Raw genomic sequence first — 13,189 nt, forward strand, 5'->3', positions numbered from 1 at the left:
AGGAGGAGGAGTATAGGAAACTGATACAGGACTTTGTGATATGGTGCAACTCAAACTACCTGCGTCTCAATGTCACCAAGACCAAGGAGATGGTGGTGGACTTTAGGAGATCTAGGCCTCATATGGAGCCAGTGATAATTAATGGAGAATGTGTGGAGCAGGTTAAGACCTACAAGTATCTGGGAGTACAGTTGGACGAGAAGCTAGACTGGACTGCCAACACAGATGCCTTGTGCAGGAAGGCACAGAGTCGACTGTACTTCCTTAGAAGGTTGGCGTCATTCAATGTCTGCAGTGAGATGCTGAAGATGTTCTATAGGTCAGTTGTTGAGAGCGCCCTCTTCTTTGTGGTGGCGTGTTGGGGAGGAAGCATTAAGAAGAAGGACGCCTCACGTCTTAATAAGCTGATAAGGAAGGCGGGCTCTGTCGTGGGCAAAGTACTGGAGAGTTTAACATCGGTAGCTGAGCGAAGGGCGCTGAGTAGGCTACGGTCAATTATGGAAAACCCTGAACATCCTCTACATAGCACCATCCAGAGACAGAGAAGCAGTTTCAGCGACAGGTTACTGTCGATGCAATGCTCCTCAGACAGGATGAAGAGGTCAATACTCCCCAATGCCATTAGGCTTTACAATTCAACTGCCAGGACTTAAGAACTTTTTTTTAAAGCTATTATTAATGCTTTTTGAGTTAGTGATTTAGATGCATATCATATTATTACTGAGTTAAGTATTGTATGTAATGAGTTTTTGCTACAACAAGTGTATGGGACATTGGAAAAAATGTTGAATTTCCCCATGGGGATGAATAAAGTATCTATCTATCTATCTATCTATCTATCTATCTAAATCCCTCACTTCTCAGTTTACACCAATACCCTCCGGTTCTTCAGAACCCAAAGCTAGGAAAAAGACTCTTCACATTTACTCCACCCATTCCATAATACATCACCCATCACACTGTCCTGGGGTAGGACACAAGGTGAATCTTCCTCAGCAGACATCCCATCACCACAGTCATGAGGGTCAGACACAAGGTGATTATTCCCTCCACACACTATCCATTACACAATCCCAGAGTCAGACACAAGGTGGAACTCTCTCCGCACACAATCCCATCACACAATCCTGGGGTCAGACACAAGGCCCTCTATACACCATCACAACACAAGCTCCTGTAGTCAGACAGAAGGTGAATCTCCCTCTACATACCATCGCATCATACAGTCTTGGGGTCAGACTCAAGGGAAATCTCCCTTTGCAAACTACTAACCGCACAATCCTAGGGTGAAACGCAAGGTGAAACTCTCTCCGTACACCATCCCATCACACAACCCTGGAGACAGACACAAGGTGAATCTCCCTCTAAATACCATTCAATCACACAGTCTGGTGTCAGACACAAGGTGAACTTCCCTCTTGGCACCTTCCTATTGCACAATCATAGGGTCGAGACAAGGTGAAACACACCACACATGACAGAATCCTGGGGTGAGAGACAAGGTGAATCCGATAACACAATGTAGGGGTGAGACACAAGGTAAATTCCCTCTACACACAATCCTGCAGTCAGACACAGAGTCAATCTATCTCAGCACACCATCCTATCACATAACCCTGGGTTCAGACAAGAGGTGAATCTCCTTCCACACATCATTCCATCACACAATCCAGTGGTCAGACACAAGGTGAATCTCCCTCAACGTACCAGCCCATCACCCATACCTTGGGTCAGACACAAGGTGGAACTCCCTCTGCTCTGCATTCCAGCACAGGATCATAAGGTTAGACACAAATTAAATCTCCCTCTGCACACCATCCAATCACACAATACTAGGGTCAGACATGAGACCTCACTCTACAATCCATCCCATCACACAATACTAGGGTCAGACACAATGAGAATGTCCCTCTGCACACCATCCCATCACACAATCCTTGGATCAGATACAAGGTAAATCTCCCTCTGCACACGAGACCTCACTCTACAATCCATCCCATCACACAATCCTTGGATCAGATACAAGGTAAATCTCCCTCTGCACACGAGACCTCACTCTACAATCCATCCCATCACACAATCCTTGGATCAGATACAAGGTAAATCTCCCTCTGCACACGAGACCTCACTCTACAATCCATCCCATCACACAAACATGCAGACAGAAACAAGTTGAATCTTTCACTGCACACCATCCATCTCACCATCTTGGTGTCAAACACAGGTGACCATCCCTCTGCACACCATACCATCACACAATCCTGGAGTCAGACAAAACTTGAATCTCCCTCTACACAACATCCAATCTATACAATCCCTGAGGATCCGACAGAAGATAAATCTCCCTCTGCATCCCATCTGATCACAGAGTCCAGGGTTCAGACACAAGATGAATCTCCCTCTGAACACCATCCCATCACTCAATCATTGGAGCAGACACAAGGTGAATCTGTCTCTATGCATCATCCCATCTCACAATCCTGGGGTCAGACACAAGGTGAATCTCCCAATACACGAGATTCCATCACAAATGCCTGGGCACAGAAACAAGGTGAATTTCCCTCAACACTACACTCCATACTCCACACACAAACATGCAGACAGACACGAACATAGAAAACCTACAGCACAAAACAGACCCTTCGGCCCACAAAGCTGTACCAAACACGTCCCTAACTTAGAAATTACCTAAGGCTGCACATAGCCCTCTATTGTTCTAAGCTCCATGTACCTATTCAGGAGTCTCTTAAAAGACCCGATCATATCTGCCTCCACCACCGTCACCGGCAGCCCATTCCACGCACTCACCAATCTCTGTGTAAAAACTTATCCCTGACGTCTCCTCTGCACCTGCTTCCAAGCACTTTAAAACTGTGCCCTCTCGTGCTAGCCATTACAGCTCTGGGGAAAAAAAGCCTCTGACTATCCACACGATCAATGCCTCGCATCATCTTGTACACCTCTAACAGGTCACCTCTCATCTTCTGTCGTTCCAAGGAGAAAAGGCCGAGTTCACTCAACCTATTCTGATAAGTTAGCATGCCTCCCAATCCAGGCAACATCCTTGTAAATCTCCTCTGCACCCTTTCTATGGTTTCCACATCCTTCCTGTAGTGAGGCTTTACTACTGAGCACAGTATTCCAAGTGGGGTCTGACCAGGGTCCAATATAGCTGCAACATTACCTCTCGGCTCTTAAAGTCAATCTTATGATTGATGAAGGCCAGTGCACCACATGCCTTCTGAACCACATAGTAAACCTGTGCAGCAGCTTTGAGTGCCCTATGATTCGGACCCCAATATCCTCTGATCCTTCACACTGCCAAGAGTCTTACCATTAATACTATATTCTGCCATCATATTTGACCTACCAAAATAAACAACCTCACACTTATCTGGGTTGAACTCCATCTGCCATTTCTCAGCCCAGTTTTGCATCCTATCAATGTCCCACTGTAACCTCTGACAGCCCTCCACACTATCCAAAACGCCCTCAACCTTCGTGTCTTCAGCGATTTTACTAACCCATCCCTCCACTTCCTCATCCAGGTCATTTATAAAAATCATGAAGAGTAGGGGTCCCAGAACAGATCCCTGAGGTACACTGCTGGTCACCGACCTCCATGCAGAATATGACCAGTCTACAACCACTCTTTGCCTTATGTGGGCAAGCCAATTCTGGATCCAAAAAGCAATGCCCCCTTCGATCCCATGCCTCCTTACTTTCTCAATAAGCCTTGCATGGGGTACCTTATCAAATGCCTTGCTGAAATCCATATACACTACATCTACTGCTCTTCCTTCATCAATGTGTTTAGTCACATCCTCAGAAAGTTCAATCAGGCTCGTAAGGCACGACCTGCCCTTGACAAAGCCATGCTGACTATTCCTAATCATATTATACCTCTCCAAATGTTCATAAATCCTGCTTCTCAGGATCTTCTCCATCAACTTACCAACCACTGAAGTAAGACTCAGTGGTCTATAATTTCCTGGGCTATCTCTACTCCTTTTCTTGAATAAGGGAACAACATCCACAGCCCTCCAATCCTCTGGAACCTCTCCTGTCCTCATTGATGATGCAAAGATCATCGCCAGAGGCTCAGCAATTTCCTCCCTCACCTCCCACAGTAGCCTGGAGTACATTTCGTCCAGTCCCGGTGACTTATCCAACTTAATGCTTTCCAAAAGCTCCAGCACATCCTCTTTCTTAATATCTACATGCTCAAGCTTTTCAGTCTGCTGTAAATCATCCCTACAATCGCCAAGATTCTATTCTGTAGTGAATACTGAAGCAAAGTATTCATTAAGTACCTCTGCTATCTCCTCCAGTTCCATACACTCTTTTCTTCTGTCACACTTGATTGGTCCTATTCTCTCATGTCTTACCCTCGTGCTTTTCCCATACTTGTAGAATGCCTTGGGGTTTTCCTTAATCCTGTTTACCAAGGCCTTCTCATGGTCCCTTCTGGCTCTCCTAATTTCATTCTTAAACTCCTTCCTGTTAGCATTATAATCTTCTAGATCTCTATCATTACCCAGTTTTTTGAACCTTTCATAAGCTTTTCTCCTTGACAAGATTTACAACAACCTTTGTACACCACAGTTCCCTACCATCCTTTCCCTGTCTCATTGGAAGATACCTATGCAGTACTCCACGCAAATATCTGCTGAACATTTGCCACATTTCTTCCGTACATTTCCCTGAGAACATCTGTTCCCAATTTATGCTTCCAAGTTCCTGCCTGATAGCCTGACACAAGTTGAATCTTCCTCTGCACACATCCCATCACACAATCCTTGGTCAATCTCATTCTTCATACTGTCTTATCACACAGTCCGGCTGCCAGACACAATTTGGATCATCATCTACACACCAGCCCATCACACAATCCTGTGGTCAGACACAAAATGAATCTCCCTCTACACAGTACTGGGGCCAGACACAAGCTAATTCACCCTCCGCAGACCATTGTATCACACAATCTATAGGTGAGGCAGAAGGTGAATTTCCCTCTGCACACTATCCCCTCACACAATACTGCGATCAACACAAGAAGACTCTCCCTCTCAACACCACCCGATCACATAATCCTGGAGTCAGTCACAAGGTAAATTTCCCTCTGCATACCATCCCTTCACACAGTATCCTGGCATCAGACACAAGGTTACTCTCCCTCTACACACTATCCCATCACACAGTCCTGGGTTCAGACACAAAGTGAATATCCCTCTACACACCATCCCATCAAACACTCGCAGGTACACATGTGCCTGTGTGTGTCTTGTATTTTTTTATCATTGATTGTTTCAGGTTTCTTGCTTTGTGACTACATGTAAATAAACAAATCTCAAGGATTTATGCATTCTTTTGATAATAATTGTACTTTGAATCATTAATCATTGAATTGTTAAAGTGCTGTGGACTAACCCAAGGATATGGAAACTGGAACTGTGCACGGTGCTCCCGGCCTGGGTCTAACTCAGGGTCAGGTCAGGAACTGTGCACGGTGCTCCCGGTGTGGGTCTGACCCAGGGATACGGAGACTGGAACCGTGCACGGTGCTCCCGGTGTGGGTCTGACCCAGGGATACGGAGACTGGAACCGTGCACGGTGTTCCCGGTGTGGGTCTGACCCAGGGATACGGAGACTGGAACCGTGCACGGTACTCCCGGTGTGGGTCTGACCCAGGGACACGGAGACTGGAACTGTGCACGGTGCTCCCGGGGTGGGTCTGACCCAGGGATACGGAGAATGGAACTGTGCACGGTGCTCCCGGTGTGGGTCTGACCCAGGGATACGGAGACTGGATCTGTGCACGGTGCTCCCGGTGTGGGTCTGACCCAGGGACACGGAGACTGGAACTGTGCATGGTGCTCCTGGTGTGGGTCTGTCCCAGGGACACGGAGACTGAAACTGTGCACGGTGCTCCCGGTGTGGGTCTGACCCAGGGACACGCAGACTGGAACTGTGCATGGTGCTCCCGGTGTGGGTCTGACCCAGGGACAAGGAGACTGGAACTGTGCACGGTGCTCCCGGTGTGGGTCTGACCCAGGGACACGCAGACTGGAACTGTGCACGGTGCTCCCGGTGTGGGTCTGACCCAGGGACACGGAGACTGGAACTGTGCACGGTGCTCCCGGTGTGGGTCTGACCCAGGGACACGGAGACTGGAACTGTGCATGGTGCTCCTGGTGTGGGTCTGTCCCAGGGATACGGAGACCGGAACTGTGCACGGTGCTCCCGGTGTGGGTCTGACCCAGGGATACGGAGACCGGAACTGTGCACGGTGCTCCCGGTGTGGGTCTGACCCAGGGACACGGAGACTGGAACTGTGCATAGTGCTCCTGGTGTGGGTCTGTCCCAGGGATACGGAGACGGGAACTGTGCACGGTGCTCTCGGTGTGGGTCTGACCCAGGGATACGGGGACTGGAACTGTGCACGGTGCTCCCGGTGTGGGTCTGACCCAGGGACACGGAGACTGAAACTGTGCACGGTGCTCCCAGTGTGGGTCTGACCCAGGGACACGGAGACTGGAACTGTGCACGGTGCTCCCGGTGTGGGTCTAACCCAGGGACACAGAGACTGGAACTGTGCATGGTGCTCCTGGTGTGTGTCTGACCCAGGGATACGGAGACTGGAACTGTGCACGGTGTTCCCGGTGTGGTCTGATGCAAGGATACGGAAACTGGAACTGCGCACGGTGCTCCCGATGTGGGTCTGACCCAGGGACATGGAGACTGACACTGTGCACGGTGCTCCCGGTGTGGGTCTGACCCAGGGATACGGAGACTGGAACTGTGGACGGTGCTCCCGGTGTGGGTCTGACCCAGGGATATGGAGACTGGAACTGTGCACGGTGCTCCCGGTGTGGGTCTGACCCAGGGATACAGAGACTGGAACTGTGCACAATGCTCCCGGTGTAGGTCTGACCCAGGGATACGGAGACGGGAACTGTGCACGGTGCTCCCGGTGTGGGTCTGACCCAGGGATACAGAGACTGGATCCGTGCACGGTGCTCCCGGTGTGGGTCTGACCCAGGGACACGGAGACTGGAACCGTGCACGGTGCTCCCGGTGTGGGTCTGACCCAGGGACACGGAGACCGGAACTGTGCACGGTGCTCCCGGTGTGGGTCTGACCCAGGGACACGGAGACTGGAACTGTGCACGGTGCTCCCAGTGTGGGTCTGACCCAGGGATACGGAGACTGGATCTGTGCACGGTGCTCCCGGTGTGGGTCTGAGCCAGGGACACGGAGACTGGAACTGTGTATGGTGCTCCTGGTGTGGGTCTGTCCCAGGGACACGGAGACTGAAACTGTGCACGGTGCTCCCGGTGTGGGTCTGACCCAGGGACACGCAGACTGGAACTGTGCACGGTGCTCCCGGTGTGGGTCTGACCCAGGGACACGGAGACTGGAACTGTGCACGGTGCTCCCGGTGTGGATCTGACCCAGGGACACGCAGACTGGAACTGTGCACGGTGCTCCCGGTGTGGGTCTGACCCAGGGACACGGAGACTGGAACTGTGCACGGTGCTCCCGGTGTGGGTCTGACCCAGGGACACGGAGACTGGAACTGTGCATGGTGCTCCTCGTGTGGGTCTGTCCCAGGGATACGGAGACGGGAACTGTGCACGGTGCTCCCGGTGTGGGTCTGACCCAGGGATACGGAGACCGGAACTGTGCACGGTGCTCCCGGTGTGGGTCTGACCCAGGGACACGGAGACTGGAACTGTGCATGGTGCTCCTGGTGTGGGTCTGTCCCAGGGATACGGAGACGGGAACTGTGCACGGTGCTCTCGGTGTGGGTCTGACCAAGGGACACGGAGACTGGAACTGTGCACGGTGCTCCCGGTGTGGGTCTGACCCAGGGACACAGTGACTGGAACTGTGCATGGTGCTCCCGGTGTGGGTCTGACCCAGGGATACGGAGACTGGAACTGTGCACGGTGCTCCCGGTGTGGTCTGATGCAAGGATACGGAAACTGGAACTGCGCACGGTGCTCCCGATGTGGGTTTGACCCAGGGACATGGAGACTGACACTGTGCACGGTGCACCTGGTGTGGGTCTGACCCAGGGATACGGAGACTGACACTGTGCACGGTGCTCCCGGTGTGGGTCTGACCCAGGAATACGGAGACTGGAACTGTGGACGGTGCTCCCGGTGTGGGTCTGACCCAGGGACACGGAGACTGGAACTGTGCATGGTGCTCCTGGTGTGGGTCTGTCCCAGGGATACGGAGACGGGAACTGTGCACGGTGCTCTCGGTGTGGGTCTGACCCAGGGACACGGAGACTGGAACTGTGCACGGTGCTCCCGGTGTGGGTCTGACCCAGGGACACAGTGACTGGAACTGTGCATGGTGCTCCCGGTGTGGGTCTGACCCAGGGATACGGAGACTGGAACTGTGCACGGTGCTCCCGGTGTGGTCTGACCCAGGGATACGGAAACTGGAACTGCGCACGGTGCTCCCGATGTGGGTCTGACCCAGGGACATGGAGACTGACACTGTGCACGGTGCACCTGGTGTGGGTCTGACCCAGGGATACGGAGACTGACACTGTGCACGGTGCTCCCGGTGTGGGTCTGACCCAGGAATACGGAGACCGGAACTGTGCACGGTGCTCCCGGTGTGGGTCTGACCCAGGGACACGGAGACTGGAACTGTGCATGGTGCTCCTGGTGTGGGTCTGTCCCAGGGATACGGAGACGGGAACTGTGCACGGTGCTCTCGGTGTGGGTCTGACCCAGGGACACGGAGACTGGAACTGTGCACGGTGCTCCCGGTGTGGGTCTGACCCAGGGACACAGTGACTGGAACTGTGCATGGTGCTCCCGGTGTGGGTCTGACCCAGGGATACGGAGACTGGAACTGTGCACGGTGCTCCCGATGTGGGTCAGACCCAGGGATATGGAGACTGGAACCGTGCACGGTGCTCCCGGTGTGGTCTGATGCAAGGATACGGAAACTGGAACTGCGCACGGTGCTCCCGATGTGGGTCTGACCCAGGGACATGGAGACTGACACTGTGCACGGTGCTCCCGGTGTGGGTCTGACCCAGGGATATGGAGACTGGAACCGTGCACGGTGCTCCCGGTGTGGTCTGATGCAAGGATACGGAAACTGGAACTGCGCACGGTGCTCCCGATGTGGGTCTGACCCAGGGACATGGAGACTGACACTGTGCACGGTGCTCCCGGTGTGGGTCTGACCCAGGGATATGGAGACTGGAACTGTGCACGGTGCTCCCGGTGTGGGTCTGACCCAGGGATACGGAGACTGACACTGTGCACGGTGCTCCCGGTGTGGGTCTGACCCAGGAATACGGAGACTGGAACTGTGGACGGTGCTCCCGGTGTGGGTCTGACCCAGGGATATGGAGACTGGAACTGTGCACGGTGCTCCCGGTGTGGGTCTGACCCAGGGATACAGAGACTGGAACTGTGCACGATGCTCCCGGTGTGGGTCTGACCCAGGGATACGGCGACGGGAACTGTGCACGGTGCTCCCGGTGTGGGTCTGACCCAGGGATACGGTGACTGGAACTGTGTACGGTGCTCCCAGTGTGGGTCTGACTCAGGGTCAGGAACTGTGCACGGTGCTCCCGGTGTGGGTCTGACCCAGGGACACGGAGACTGGAACCGTGCACGGTGCTCCCGGTGTGGGTCTGACCCAGGGACACAGAGACTGGAACTGTGCACGGTGCTCCCGGTGTGGGTCTGACCCAGGGATACGGTGACTGGAACTGTGTACGGTGCTCCCAGTGTGGGTCTGACTCAGGGTCAGGAACTGTGCACGGTGCTCCCGGTGTGGGTCTGACCCAGGGATACGGAGACTGGAACTGTGCACGGTGCTCCCGGTGTGGGTCTGACCCAGGGACACGGAGACTGGAACTGTGCACGGTGCTCCCGGTGTGGGTCTGACCCAGGGATACGGAGACTGGAACTGTGCACGGTGCTCCCGGTGTGGGTCTGACCCAGGGACACGGAGACTGGAACTGTGCACGGTGCTCCCGGTGTGGGTCTGACCCAGGGACACGGAGACTGGAACTGTGGACGGTGCTCCCGGTGTGGGTCTGACCCAGGGACACGGAGACCGGAACTGTGCACGGTGCTCCCGGTGTGGGTCTGACCCAGGGATACGGAGACCGGAACTGTGCACGGTGCTCCCGGTGTGGGTCTGACCCAGGGATACGGAGACCGGAACTGTGCACGGTGCTCCCGGTGTGGGTCTGACCCAGGGACACGGAGACAGGAACTGTGCACGGTGCTCCCGGTGTGGGTCTGACCCAGGGACACGGAGACCGGAACTGTGCACGGTGCTCCCGGTGTGGGTCTGACCCAGGGACACGGAGACCGGAACTGTGCACGGTGCTCCCGGTGTGGGTCTGACCCAGGGACACGGAGACTGGAACTGTGCACGGTGCTCCTGATGTGGGTCTGACCCAGGGATACGGAGACTGGAACTGTGCACGGTGCTCCCGGTGTGGGTCTGACCCAGGGACACGGAGACTGGAACTGTGCACGGTGCTCCCGGTGTGGGTCTGACCCAGGGACACGGAGACTGGAACTGTGCACGGTGCTCCCGGCGTGGGTCTGACCCAGGGATACGGGGACTGGAACTGTGCATGGTGCTCCCGGTGTGGGTCTGACCCAGGGGTACGGAGACTGGATCTGTGCACGGTGCTCCTGGTGTGGGTCTGATCTGGAAATATGTAGTGGGGATGTGTCTAGGATCTGGTTACAGTTTCCTGTGCAGGGGTCCATGGAATGATTGGTCGCTCTCACTAACCTTGCTTCAATGAATCAGGGTCATCAACGTCATCGTAATATTCAGTCCCGGGCTTCTGAGCTGGAAGGATAAATGACATGTCAGGCATATGACTTCCTGTGTCTCATCAGCACTCCACCGTACGTGTGTATTGCATGGTGGCGTTGCCATCTCACAGGCTTTAGCAAATTTGCACAGAAGTACAATGGAGAGCACTCTGACAGGTTCCCTCTCTGTCTGCTACGGAGGCTCCAATGCACAGGATCACAAGAGGTTACGGAGGATCGTGAACTCAGTCGGTGACATCACGGGCACAAAACTCCCCACCACTGAGAACCATCTTCAGGAGACAGCAACCATCATTAAGGATCCTCACCATCTGGCACATCCCCTCCTCTTGTTCCTACCATCAGCAGGAAGTAATGGAGCCTAAAGACTCACACTCTGTCACAACCACGGATTTGGCAGCGTGAATATGCGTGTGTCAGCTAATTATTATTTCACTGTGATGGTATTTAGCTCCATCCTTTTCGTCGTAGTGCTCGTCGGGACTTGGACACAGCACAACAACGTTTCGCTGCCTGCTTGCATTCGGCCTTGCAGTGTTGGCTTCGTTTTCCATTTGAGAGTTTTGGTCAACGGCCCAGTTTGGCCTGGCGTTTATTGTTTTCTTTTCCCTCTAACTCTGTTCCAATTAAAGTCTGTGAACTATCAACCCGCCTCAGTGTCTCTCGCTCTGCTCTTGGACCATGTCCAAACACACTGACAGACTCAATTCAGGAAAGGCTTCTTCCTCTCCGCCATCTGAGGGAAAGGACTCACAAACACTCACTACCTTGCTATTCCCCCTGGTCTCACTTCATTTATTTTTTGTAATTTATAATAATTCTTATGCCTTCCACTGTACTGCTGAAGCCAAAAAATACATTTCAGGACATATACCAGCAATAAATAACCCTCTTCTAATATACAACACAGGACATATCTCCCTCTACACGGTCCTATCACATATTCCTGGGTCAGACACAGGGTCAACCTCCCTCCACACCATCCCATTACAGACAGTTAGAACATTACCTGATTTCCATTTGGGTTCAGTGGGAGATCCAATATCATCATAGCCCTCCTTACCGCCCCCTGCAGGTAGATGAGATGATGCAGGGGTTAGTCTAATTCCTGAGTTGAACCCTCCTCACCTTTGTCCCAGTGACTCCCCTGCACACACCCCCCTTCCCCTCCCGTGGGTGGTCAATGCTCACCGTTTATTTCTTGCATTTCCACGTCATTGCCCTCCACGTCATCGTAGTACTCCTTCCGAAAGCCCAGGCTTCCTGTTGGGAATGCAGGGATATCAGAGTATTGGATCTGCAGCCAACTCCATCACTCACCCAGCATCAGCCTGGAGTTAATCCCTTCCCCCTCCAGCTGTGGGTCCTCCATGTTTCCCCTCCCTGATCCCATCCCTGTCTATGTAACTCCTTTCCCATCCTATTCCCAACTACTTAACTCTTTCCCATCCTATTCCCAACTACTTAACTCTTTCCCCATCCCATTTTCATCAATGTAACTCCGTCTCCATCCCATTTCCATTTATGAATTCCTTCCCCATCCTATTCCCACCCACGTAACTCCTGCCCCATCCCATTCCCACCCACGTAAGTCCTTCTCCATCCCATTCCCATCATGTAAATCTTTTCCCAATCCATGCCCATCTATGTGACACCCTCCTCATTCATCCCCTCCACCTAGCACCTTCCTCGATCAATTCCCTCCCTTCTGCTATGCAATCCATCTGTATAACCTCCTTCCCAAAACATTCCCTCCCTCCCATCCATTCTCTCCATGTAACTCTCTCCCCAGGAAATTTCCATCCGTCACTCCCAACTCATTTGTTCCTTCTCTCCTCTACCCAATCTCATCCCCATATTTTCCCCCTTTATCCATTCCCCTCCATTTAACTGCTTCCCCATCTGTTCCCCTCCATATAACACCATCCCCAACTCTAAATCGGCTGACCAGAACTGCCTACAATGCTCAAGTGTGACGTGACTGAAGTTTTGTCCAGCTGTAATGTGACTTCCTGATTCTGGTCCTCAACACCCCAACAGATGAAGACAAGCAAGCCGAATACCACTTTGCATACTTGCATGTCCACTTTCAGGGAACTGTGAACTTGGACCCCAAGATCCCTCTGCACATCACTGTTGGCATGGTCCTGTCACTAACTCTTGCTTTCTCCTTATATTTGACCTTCTGAAGTGCAACATCTCACACTTGCCCAGATTCAACTCCATCTGCTACTTCTCCACCGATGTCTGTAACTGATCTACATCGGTACCTGGGCGTTCGCATCCCGGGTGACCTGCCACACCTGTGACCTGACCCAGCACGCACAAGGAAGGCGCCCCTGCAT

At 53.0% G+C, this 13,189-nt stretch overlaps 1 protein-coding gene across 8 annotated transcripts in view; it reads right to left on the reverse strand.

The window, feature by feature from the left end:
• The window catches only part of LOC140731887 (scavenger receptor cysteine-rich type 1 protein M130-like), a 97,233-nt gene that overhangs the window by 43,058 nt on the left and 40,986 nt on the right, over nucleotides 1-13,189 (reverse strand). For all 8 annotated transcript variants that reach the window (XM_073053893.1, XM_073053884.1, XM_073053853.1 and 5 more), the window contains 3 exons: nucleotides 12,036-12,107; nucleotides 11,854-11,913; nucleotides 10,798-10,857 (listed from right to left, as the gene is read on the reverse strand). In XM_073053893.1, coding sequence (XP_072909994.1) covers nucleotides 10,798-10,857; nucleotides 11,854-11,913; nucleotides 12,036-12,107 — 192 coding nt within the window. The remainder of the gene's footprint in view (nucleotides 1-10,797; nucleotides 10,858-11,853; nucleotides 11,914-12,035; nucleotides 12,108-13,189) is intronic.

Source organism: Hemitrygon akajei, chromosome 1 (assembly GCF_048418815.1).
Source record: "Hemitrygon akajei chromosome 1, sHemAka1.3, whole genome shotgun sequence".
In the NCBI taxonomy this organism is placed as follows: domain Eukaryota; kingdom Metazoa; phylum Chordata; class Chondrichthyes; order Myliobatiformes; family Dasyatidae; genus Hemitrygon; species Hemitrygon akajei.